This window comes from Phaethon lepturus, unplaced genomic scaffold (genome assembly GCF_000687285.1).
Source record: "Phaethon lepturus isolate BGI_N335 unplaced genomic scaffold, ASM68728v1 scaffold15073, whole genome shotgun sequence".
Lineage (NCBI taxonomy): Eukaryota > Metazoa > Chordata > Aves > Phaethontiformes > Phaethontidae > Phaethon > Phaethon lepturus.
In genome coordinates, this window is record NW_010528500.1 from 26,520 (window position 1) to 38,766 (window position 12,247).

A 12,247-nucleotide genomic window follows, 5' to 3' on the forward strand; every position below is an offset into this window, starting at 1 on the left:
AGCAGTCACCGTCTTTTTTTTCCTCTCCCCACTACCATGCAGGAGATCTGACAACTGGTACACCTAACTTTCCAAACAGAAATATTCAGATCCGCTCTTATCAGTGATGGAAATACAGTCCTAAGTCTGTTATGTTGAGACCAAGGAAAAAGATAAATTAACTTACTCCTGTGAGCTAATTGCTGCATATTAGCTATGGTAATTGGCTGTAGGCAAAATTCAGACAAGCATGCAAACACCTAACATTTGCCCCAGTTTAGCAGTACATATATTGCCACCAGCAGTGGATTGTCTAGCACAATGTGACTGCTGTTTTAATGTTTTTTCGTCATGGCAATCAAAAATTCCAGGAAAACCACTGCTTGTGGCAGCACTTATTCATGTTCTGTTTTGACCAAATGTCCATGAACTCGGCTGCTTACACAGATTTTAGCTTGTTTATACTCCAGCAGCTGCTTTTGTTCAGCTTATGTTGGGTCTTTTTGCATGCTTTTGGGTTTCTTGTGCTGTGGGTATATACCTTCTTCAGTTCCGTAGATTTTAAGGCCAGAATGAATGATGAGGGATCAGATTTAGTCCAACTTCAGAGCCATAGAGTTTCACCCAGATATGCCTATGTTAAGGCCAGAGACAGTAGGTTAAGAGAACCAACATGGTCTTGGCACTTGAGCCAACACCTGCCAACCTCTGATGCTCTGGGGGGAAGGTAAATCTGTAAGAACGTGTGGCCCAACCGCAGATTGTGCTTAGGAAGTTGCATCTTACTTGGAGGCTGAGTTTGCCCAGTTACAGCTTCCCACTGCTGAATCTTGTTAGGCCTTTGCAGCAAGTTTGAAAAAGCTCCCACTGGTGTAAGAACCACTATGGTTCTTGCATACAGGCGTCTGATATGAAGTAACTGTAATTAGTTTTATATGTACAGCCTTGTATCTTTTCTTTGGTGGCTTGTAGTATCCTAGATGATAAAGTAGATGACCTAGCAATCTGTTCTGACCTAAAAAAATCTAGGAATCCATCTTTGTGGCCCTCTACGGAGACAGAAAGTAGTTGCCAGAAGATCTTTTTCTGTTTCATCCAACAAGGAGCTGTTGCAGAACTGAGATGTGGAATCAGTAATGTATCTGAATGCTAATATCCCTTTATAATTAAGCAAAAGTGAATAATTAGTGCAGCCTGATTTGCTGAAAGTCTTTGTGGTTTTGAATGCTCTCATTATCTCAAAATAATACCTAGCTTTGTAATGTCATCCTCAAACAATTATCTTCTGTGAGTTCTGGATAGTAAAACTGACAATGAACTAATCAGGCTTACAACTGCTAAGATACATTAAAAAGTATTTTGCTTGAAACACAAAATGCAACAAATTGCAAGGTCCCCATGTCCAGAGAGACTAATGAGGTGCTCTGAAACCTATTGCACACAGCCTGGGCTGCTGAAGTGGTGTCAAAGTATGCAGGTTCTGTGTCATTTTAAGAGAGATTAAGCAGGAATGTCTAGTAATTTGTATGCCTCAGCTTTTTGCAAAATGGGTGATGATTCCAGTCAGCTGGAGTCCCTGAAGCTTCTACCAGTGACTATTATGGTCTATTTAAAAGTCATCGCCTCTCTTGTTTTCCAGATTATTCAGGACAGAATATTTAAGCACATATCACGTAACAGCTTAATATGGAACAAACATCCTGGAGGGTTATTTGTACTGCCACAGTATTCCTCATATCTGGGAGATTTTCCTTACTACTATGCTAATCTCGGTGAGTGAATCCTTGCTATAATTTAGTGGTATCTGGAATTTCTAGTGGAAATTTGGAATTTGATCCTTGAGTAGCATGTGCCAAGTGACTTACCATTCATTTCTGGTTAATGATGCCTTTTGTTTGTCCTGTCTCACTCTTCCATGCCCACTGTAGACTGGAATGTCTCTGACTCATCAACATGCATCATGTGCCTCTCGCTTGCAAAGATTGTTTTAAAAAAAAAAATCTATGTCCCTTTATACTTTTCCATTGCCAGTAATTAATGCCCGAGTTGCTGACCCATTCATGGCCCGAGGGGACATAAAAGGAATAGCTTTTTGCTTTCTTTGTTTATTTGAGCTTGGCAAATTGGAAAAGTGGTAATTTACCCGTGACACTTGTTATTGGAGTGCATAGTTGGTATGGATTTAGTCTCCATACTATGTGTCTTCATACGGATCCCACTAGAAGGAATGAATAGGACCTAGGTTCATGGCTTCTTCCTGAAGCAGAGCTTAAATGATGAGTTCTGCAGGGGGATGTGCCTGCAGGCTGAAGTGATCCTGCTTACCAGACTGCTGCTGAATTTGGCTCAGCCTGTGCCGTCCCACTTATGTGGAGCTGTACTGCTCACCTGCTAAAAATACAGTTACCATGTTAAAGAGGGAGAAGAAAGTTTCTGTGGGAATTTTGATGAAAAACAACTATGACCTCACACAGGTGAATTTCGATAACACTGCAGAGCAGTCATGAAGGATAGACGCCAGTAGGATCTGTTATTTCGGGCAGAAGAGGAAATCATAGCGAGACAAAAATATCAGAATGGAAGGCAAGGATGCAAAACAGCATTATCAGCTCAGGTGTAATTGAAGATGCATGTGGATGGAGATCAACACAGAAAGAGCAAAAATGTGACAGAGGCTGTAATGGAACTGAGGAAACTGAACAAGCTCCTGGAAGTTGTGGAGATAAGCTGTAGAAAATATCAAGCATCCAGACCCAGGCAGCAAAACAGAGCCAATGTCAGGAATGACATTTGGTTGAACAAACTAGATGTCAATATTATCTGTGAGACAAACTGGATGAAAGAAAGAGATTGCAGGACATCTGTGGAAATAGTGAGAAGGAAAACGCAGTAATGGTGTTGGAGGGAGGGATTTCAGAGGGCATGGGAGTTGAAGGGAAGTGTGATCTCTTCTGAAGCATCTGGTACCTTAGTATCCGAGACGAAAGGAGAAGGCCTAAAAAAACATGGCAAGGTTTGCATTAAGTGCAGATTATTTTTCCATCTTGAGACTCCTTTAATCTCTACTAACCACGGCAATTTTGTCTTTACTGAACACATATCTCTTCACTTCAGGTCTGAAGCCTCTTTCCACATTCACTGCCGTTATCCACGCAGTAACTCCCCTGGTTTCGCAATCTCAGCCTGTGCTGAAACTCCTGGTTGCTGTAGCCAAGTCCCAGTACTGTGCACAGGTAAGCAGCGCCGTCTGACTGTCAGTCACATTGGAGACAAAGCTACTAACCCAGGAGTGAAGAGCCTACTGACTTCAGATCCCCTCAGTCCTGTTTCAAACCCCTGTTTCAATTCTGGTGTTTCTTTTCTCTGAGATTTCTATTGTCTGTGACCTGTGTGTATGGGAAACAAAAATTCTGAGTATAGTGGGAGCGGAACAGGGACAGTAATTAAACCCCTTTGTTTCACAAGGCGGGTAAAATAATGACTGTACTTTAAAGATCAGGATTGTGTGTGCTGCAAGCTGCAAAAGGATGTCTGTGCCTCAAGAGCCCCTATGTGATCTTCCTTCCTCCTGCTGTGGCTCTTGGTCTCAGCAGTGCTAGGATTTTGGCTTCTCCAAAAGAAACCCTGAGGAGTTCAGGAGGAGCACGCTCTTGCAGTGGACTGTCACAAGTGGTTTAGCCTTTAATGAGAGCCAAAGTAAATCAGTGACATCCGCATAACCTGGGCTAGATAGAGACTTCCTGAGTTCCTGTCTAGCCTGTATTTGCTTGAGAGGACATATACTGTCAATAGTCAGGATGGGAGAAATTACTGTAGGAAGTGTTATTTTTATACAGATTTGTATCATTGTTGATTTTGAAATTCCTAACTTGAATTTAACATTTCTATCTGGACATCTGAGTCCTTAGGGTTTGGACTGCATTGCCACAAAGGTCTCTGATTCTCTTTCAGATTATTGTTTTATGGAATTGTGATAAACCCCTCCCAGCCAAACACCGCTGGCCTGCCACTTCTGTGCCTGTCATAGTCATTGAAGGAGAGAGCAAGGTAGGTGGAGAGAAGCACTGTAAAAGATTGCGTATATTCTGCAGTGGGACCAGAATTTATTTTTCCAACTGCTTTGGTGAAAGCTTTGTAGTTTCCAGTGATGTGACAGCTCCTTTCTATTCCTTGGTCCTTTGTACCAACTTGGTCATAGGTTGATCTTTCATGGATGAGGCCCCATGCTCTCAGAAGTCATCAGCACGGCTATTAAAGCGATCAATCTGAGATTCACAGGTGGGACTCGGTTTTGAAATGCAGCCCCAAGAGTAGGTAGTGCTGACCCCATCTTTGGAGGTTCCTGTCTCTCTGCAGGTGCATGAAGGTAGTGATGCAGCTGAATTAATTGAGTCTGATCCGTCAGATGCAAGACTTGGGGGTCAGCTGTGGACTCAAAAGCAGAGAAGCAGATGAGACTGAATAGTGTTAACGCACCTTTGAAAAGTACCTTCTTTCATGGCCATGTGGGGTACTGCTGCCAGTGGTGGGATCTCACCACCAAAAAAAAGGGACAAGGGACGCTTGCATGGGAACAAAACCACCATGTCATCTCTTGCTGTGCAACACACTTCTTTGTTTGCACTTCCACAAAGTCAAAACAGACACCACCCAGATGAGAAAAGAGGTGTTTTTTAAAATCCGCACTGAAGTGGACGATTCCTTTCCAAATGCAGGCCTGAGAGAAACAGGACTTCTTGCTTCTAGACTCTGACTGAGACAGTTTTGGGCTGGTCCCCTCTGCAATCTCTGTCAGCTGGCTCGTGAGCTCTGCATTTGCAAAGGGAGCTTTTAGTTGCTTTGGCTGTACGATCCTATTTGGAATTTGGTCTTTTTTTGTCCTTGACCCTGTTTGGTCTATTTTGTCTTTGGTCTTTTCCCCCAGTCACCTTAACACGGGGAAAGCGAGACTCCCACAAGGTTGGCAGCTAATGGTTCTTGCCTTAGCTAGCCATGTAGTAAGTATCAGGAGAGTTGCTGCAGAGCCAAGAAGGACTGCAGTGATTTTTGAGTCTTTTGAAGGTTGTAGGTTTTTTTTTCCTTTCTTTTTGGAAAACTTGTAGAGGTGAGATAGAGCAGAAAATCTATGAAAATCTCTGACCAGTTCTACAATGTTTGTAGAAATTGGCCCAGGCACTGTTTAGATTACAAATGAGTCTCCTGAGTACACAAAGGTGTGTTTATAGTGGACAGTCTCTTCCCTCTAATATCCCAACATATGCCAAATGGCTTCTTGCGTGGAAAAGCTGTTTGTTTGGACAAAGCTTGCAGAGCCAGAGCAGTGGAATTCAAAGGTTGCACAAAGGAACTGCTTTTCATCTTCAGATTTAACTGACGTATACTGACGGGCACAGTTACTCTGTGCAGGTGATCACAGAAGTTTGCCTTTACCTAACCTTCACTCTTCCCCATGAAATCAAGATACAGTCACACCCATTTTACAAAAGGAGGCTTTAACTACAAAAAAAAAACCAAACATGGGTAGTCCCGACTGTTGTCTTTACATGGTCTGTAAAAGAGCTGGGGTGACAACGCTGGTCTCCTGCTGGCTGCTTGCTCTGCTTTGCCTTTGTATAAGCAAAGCAAAGCCAGCAATCCCTGCCAGATCACCTCCTCCTCACAGCCACCGCCTCCCCGAACTGAGGCCGTCGTAGCGATGGAGGGAAGCTCTCCAGACAGACACTGAGAACCTCCTGGTAATAGAGACAGAGCCTTCTCTGAATTGAGGCATAGATTTAGGGACTTGCTTCCAAACAGTTTGCATGGGATGCAGAACTGACCATGTCCATTATGAGGGATGTGTAAAACTTCTCCATATCCCTGTTTCCATACAATTATGTCCTCTTACTGGGCCTGATTTTTGTAGTGTTTTCTTGGCATAATAAATTGGAAAAGAAGTCTACTAACTAGCCGGGATATTTTTCCTAGCAAATGAGGGAAACAAATAATGTTGTGCCCTTGTTACTGTTCATCAGTTCTCAAAAGGTGCTAATGAGTCTGCTAAAGAAACCATATGGATTCTCACTTCTTGCTGTTATCTTTTTGAACCCAGTTTCCCATCTACTTCATATTGCTCTGAGAACCGTCCTGCCATAGTTTTGAAAATCTTATTCCGCAAATAGATTATATACATATATAGTTATGTCACTTAAGAATGTGACTTTTTAAATTGCTACAATACCAATATAATCCTTGATGCAGGTGAAGCTCAGCTGATACTCACGTTCTTTAGCATATTCTCCTTTTCTGATGGAGAATGCTGCACCATTCGGCAGCAGCTCCCTGTGGATGCACTAGCGATGCACAGAGATGGAGCTGCACCGCTTTACAGGAGAACCATCCTGGTGGCATAACGTCCTTCACACACAGCCTGGACTGCTTGGCTTCCCAGCAGTGTAACCTTATGAATGCTGCAAAGTCCTTCTCAGTGTTCATTATCTTGATCCTCACACCCCATAGGAGGGCAGAGGGACAGTCCTACATACCAGGAAAAATGTCCTCCCTAAAAATGCTGTAGGACATCTAGTCCTCAGTACAGACCATTGCAGTTTGCCACAAAAGGAAAGCAGTCTGCTCCAAAGGAGGTCTGTTCGGAAGTTACTCTTCAGGTAGAAGGTGTAGGCTGGCTGCTGGGGTGATGAAAATTATAGTCTTTCACTCTTGAGCTGAAGGGTCCTTTCCGCCAGACAGAGATATGCGATGTGCCTCAGACAAGAGGAAGTAAGAATGAGGAATAAAATGGAGTATTTCTATGGCAAATGAGTCCTTCAAATGATTTTTTCCCTCCCCTTCCTGCCTTGGATACCCACAGGTTATGAGCAGTCGCTTCTTACCCTACGACAACATAGTGACAGATGCAGTGCTAAGCCTGGATGAGGACACCGTGCTTTCAACCACTGAGGTAAGGGTCTCTGTCGTCTTGGGAGTCTGCTTGGCTCCTTGGCTCTTCCCGAGCATGGCAGATAGGCTCTTCTCTTGGCTTTGCCAGTGAGCAAATTTTGTAAGATTTCCTGCTACGCTCCTCGGGGTTAGCACGCTGCACTTGTTTCAGCAACCCTGCCACTGCCTGCCATCAGAGGAGCTTTTCACCCTGGTTAATTGGCTCATCATTAGCATATGGTTCTTCCGTTCTTTATTATTTTAGTAACATAACTGCAGGCAGGTGTAGGCAGCCAAGAGCAGTTGGCTCTAATACTCTGTTCTCACTTTTCTTATTGGGGTAGCTTTCTCCCCCACACACGTTATCAGTAGGGTGTGGGTGGGGAAGGGAGGGGTGTCAGCAGCAGGGCACTGCTGTCACTCCAAAAGACAGCATTGCCACCCTAACACAGGATTTCACTGAGGAATGCTCTCACCATTCTGTCACGCCATAAAATTGGAGATCTTTGCTCGTTTAGGTGTTAGTGTGTTTGTGCCAAGAGCGAGATAGCGCTAAGAAAAGAAAAATACTGTAGAAAACCAATTTTTACAACTGGGATGAGTATTGATTTCTGGAACCTCTTCCTGAGAACCACAGGGGAAACTGATGACAGTTTATATAAAGTGCAATATTTGGGAAATACATTATTAATGATGGCAAGGGAATACCTTGAAAAACTCAATTTTCTTTTGTTTTCCCTTTTTTTTCCCCCCATGTTCATGGCCATTCCCTTCTCCCCATTTCACCTTTATAAAAATGTTTTTTTATCAGTGATGGGGTTCTTTCACTGTTGCTACTACTGCTTATGTGTCAGTGAAGAAATGCCTAATATTAGTCACTCGTCACTGCTATATACCCTAAGATGTCATCGAAATTGTTCTAAATGGATGGGATTGCAACTGCTCTTCTTCCCAGTATTTTGTTGTGCTGTGGTTAAGCGGTTCCAGAAGGAGCCATAGTAGCCCTCATCTGCTGCACAGATTGAAGAAGTAGTTGGCATTGAATCTATTTGATACCAAGGTTACACCTTGGTAGTTTCTGCTAGATGAGGAAGAATATGGCTGCTGCCAAAGTACTTCTGTTCAAAGCCCTGCACAGCCAAAAAAAACCCAAACCAATAAAGGACATTTGTCCTGGTGCTGGAGTTCCTAAGCAGGTTCTTGCTCAGGGTGAAGGGTCCTGTCTCAGCTGCCATGGTTAAGACCTCTGAGGGACTTCATTGCACTGAGGTGGTATTTGCACTGAGCCTGTGGATTCTGTGAGGATGTGGGGCTTTGTTTTGTTTTGATTGGTATTTAGTCATCATCCAAACTTTGGAGTCATTCAGGCTTCAGGAATGTGTATGAAATAGTGTTTCTCATTCAGCTTGGCCGTGCTTTACTCTAAACATTCTGAAACGCAAGTATTTGTTGTTGTGTGAGACAACATACACATTTCTTTATGGCTTCTTCCCTCCTGTGAGCAGCTTGCAGCTGATATTGCATGTTTGCGCGGTGGGTATTGGCTCTATGAGCCCCGTGGCCGCCGTGCTGTGGAGGGAACCAGCTGGCCAGCCCTCACCGGCACCCACCCTGCGGCTTCAGCGTGCCTGTGCCAGGGCGCCGGGGTCAGAGGCTTTCTTCAGTGGCTTTCTATGAAGAACTGGGGCCTTTCTATCGCTTCAGTTCCCCCGTCGTATGGCTTACGCAAAGAAGCAGCGCTTTGAAGCACTGACCTGAAACGCCTGGTATGAAACTTCCCTTGAAACGGACTGCTCGTGGGTGTTCGTTGTGGCAAAGCTTCAGGGCCCAGAGAAGGCAATTCAGAGACGTTGTCAAACATGATCACATTCCTGTTGGGAGGAGCAGTCACCAGGCAGATCTTCCGCTCTCTGGCATAGTAAAGGTTTCCCATTCCCAACAGAACGGTGCATAATCGCCCTTGTGAGACGAGCTGTGTCACACGCACGGAGGGATGTTTGTGGGGGAAGTAATTAGACATCAGCACGGGTCAGAACTGATACGGGGGTTTAAGAGACTGGCAGCCTGGTTGGCTTTTCCTGCTGTTCAACTGAGTGATAATGCTGCTAAAAATTATATAGGATAAGGACTGGTTTGGGTTTTTTCAATAAAGGGAGTTTTCTCGGAGGGTGGTTGCTTTAGTGTGTCTCACTGGTACAAGGACAGATACTTGAAAGCACAAGTGAGGGCACTGAGTGCAGCTGCTTTATTACTTATTTAAGTTTGAGATTCTCAGAGTTCTCTAAAGAAAACAGATGTCACGTTTTATGGGAAAGGCCTTTACAGGGGGGAAAAAACCTTTAGTTCTTTCATGTGGTATTGATTTGGATGAGATCAGAACTATCACAACGGTAACTGGTTTGTGCACATTGTCTTTCTAGTTGGCCTCAGATTCCTTGAAACAACTTGAAAGAAAATAACCAGTCCCTAACTTTGTGTTCCAGTACATGTGCGACTCTTCTGTTTCATAAAAACACTTGTAAATGAGAGAAGTCTGACAGTGATCACACCAAATGTGACCGTTCTCAGAGCAGCTATTCATTATCTAACCTCTACACCCTTGACTTTGACTGGGTTCTTGGGAGGTTTTTCAAGCATTTTTGAGCAAAGTTTTAGGTCGCTCTTGTACTGGAGGGAACTTGGTGTGCAGTGCAGAAGCAAAGCCCGTTTTTTCTTGCATTGGACTGGAACAATTAGAATTATCTTTACCTCCTTTTAAAATTTTGGTCTAGCTTGAGCTCCAAAACCTAAGTTGAAGTGAAGGGACTGCCAACCAACTTTACAGTGATAAAAATCTTTCCATACATATTTTTACCAAACTCCTTTCAAATCTAGTGCTGACGAGCCTTCTGCAAACTACCCAAATTGTCCCTTTTCTGGTGTCACCAGGATTTGTTGGTGGGATCCTGGTGTAGCAATGTCCTGTCACCTTTTCGGTTCTCAGGGATTTGAGTTATTAAAAAAGTTACAGCAAGAAAATACCACACACACACACCCCGCTATTGACAGCATTTGACATTTTCTTGTGGCTCATACAGTATCAGCATTTTCTTAACATATAGGCTTCTAATGCCATTTAACTATATGGAGATCTTTTCTTCCTTTTTATTACGCTATATGTTTAAGCCGCTCAGTCACATAGGCAATCTTAACAGTGTGACCTGCATGGTCTTCAAAGGCTCAAAATGGATGGAAAATATAAAAGGACTCGGCATTGATTGCCTGTTTTAATCTCACTGAGCAACCCTTACAATTTAAGGTGTTTGACTCCTCATTTTCCAAGCTTTGTGTTGACAGTACTGAAATGGTAGGTGAGATGCACAAAGATGTGCAAAAGGTTCAGTTTACCACATAGCTATTACCACCCTGTATTGCATCTAAGTATAAATATGTGCACCTACTCCCATTCTTTCTGTAACTCGAAAAGGTTTGATATGTAAAGGGCAAGCTTGAAAATGTTAATGTAATGCTGTGATGCTGTAGACTCTCTTTAACAGGAACCATTAAAATGTGCATAATTATAGGGCAAAATGTCAAGCAGTCAGTTTAATTTACTGATGAATACATAGAATTAATGTTTTGCAACAGTTCCAAGATTTTGAATTACGAATTAGTGGCAAGGTAATATTTTGTTTTGTTGACATTTGTTGAAACAATTTCAGTATTCATTTGGCCTGTGCCTTTGTCTGCAGGTGGATTTTGCCTTTACAGTTTGGCAGAGTTTTCCAGAGAGGATTGTAGGGTACCCTGCTCGCAGTCACTTCTGGGACAACACTAAGGAGAGGTGGGGGTATACCTCCAAATGGACTAATGACTATTCCATGGTATTGACAGGAGCTGCTATTTACCACAAGTAAGAACCCAAAGCATGTGCTGTCCTCCTTCTGTGTGAAGCAAAATAGTAAGGGGTGGAGGGGGAGATGAAGAACATTCTTCTGGGGAGGGGAAAAACTGGAAAGATAATAAATGGGTCTACTTTTTATGGGGTAATAATTTAAGTTCTTGGTTTAGCTCTGGGGATCTGGTAATCATTATTGCGCTTGTTGGGTCTCTTTGAAGTCACTTGTATTTTGAGGCAGTCGGACTGCTCTTTTTAACATCAGGAATTACACACTTCAAAGAGTTCCCGAATTCATTAAGCTGCTCGGCTGAATGGCCTGTAGCATAGCAGAAAGGAGGTTACTTCCAGACCAGCTCTGGGTATGTGTTGGCTGACGGCTGCAGACTGCAAAGTCTTCTGGCTACTCTAGAAATGTAGTGCAGTGGACACGTCACAGATCAGCATACTGTAGCATGTAGGAGAGAACCCCTGTTGTTGGGGCTTCATCAGACCAAAGACCTCTCTACATTTTCGAAGAAAGTCAGCAAATTCTGGAGTATCTAATCCACATCCCCGCAAAGGAGAAGACTGGCCCTAGGGGATGATATAGGCCCAAAGGAGAATGATTTCAACAATAAGGACAGTAGTAGGCCAGTTTGATAGAGTTCCCTCCAATGGAACAGTTTTGAAAGAAGAGGTGGAGGATGAATTCATCAGTGTCACAATATCACACTATAGCAAATGTGGGGTGCTCTTTCCTGCTTCTCCATTATCTTGATACTTAGGTCTGCATTATTTCTTTCAACCCACTTACAGAAAAGCCATATGTTTTGTTTTTCCATTAGCACTATTTACTGTCTTGATGAGATACTCATTTGTTCTCCCTTCTTGTTGGAGGATGAGACCAAAGAAAGGAAGTGATATATCCTGAGTTGAGTAAAAAACTTGTGTCTCAACTGAGACAGAAATTTCCTCGAATTTATCATCCCCGAAAGCCCAGTGACTTGTATTAATAACGCTGCTCTTGGTTTCCAGATATTATCACTACCTGTACACTCATTACCTGCCTGCCAGCCTAAAGAATATGGTGGACCAACTGGCCAATTGTGAGGACATTCTAATGAATTTTTTGGTGTCAGCCGTGACAAAATTGCCTCCAATCAAAGTAACACAGAAAAAACAGTATAAGGAGACCATGATGGGACAGGTATGTATCCACAGCATGTTTTAGCAGTTGGGATGTATTGATAATACAACAATTTGAATCCTAGGTTAGGTTTACAGAGTGATACAATTCTGTCAATTTTTTTTGCAGTTTTTAGTTTAGCAGAACTGTAAATAGACTTTAGATATGCTTATTGTAATGAAGTAAAAGGAGAAATGGCAAACATCTACAGTGGATGACAGCTTCTCTTCGTACTTGTCTCACACGGTGTTATTCATGGTGATCCCACACTCATGGAACTGATGATTGTGGTGACCAAATTTCAG

General features: G+C 43.0%; 1 protein-coding gene across 1 annotated transcript in view; it reads left to right on the forward strand.

Moving 5' to 3' along the window:
• Window positions 1–11,963, forward strand: part of LOC104618170 (exostosin-1-like) — a gene marked incomplete at its 3' end in the record, with an annotated part of 28,858 nt that extends 16,895 nt beyond the window's left edge. The window contains exons 7-12 of the mRNA XM_010283693.1: window positions 1,619–1,751; window positions 3,094–3,212; window positions 3,931–4,026; window positions 6,830–6,919; window positions 10,629–10,789; window positions 11,792–11,963. Coding sequence (XP_010281995.1) covers window positions 1,619–1,751; window positions 3,094–3,212; window positions 3,931–4,026; window positions 6,830–6,919; window positions 10,629–10,789; window positions 11,792–11,963 — 771 coding nt within the window. The remainder of the gene's footprint in view (window positions 1–1,618; window positions 1,752–3,093; window positions 3,213–3,930; window positions 4,027–6,829; window positions 6,920–10,628; window positions 10,790–11,791) is intronic.
• Between the last annotated feature and the right edge of the window lie 284 nt (window positions 11,964–12,247).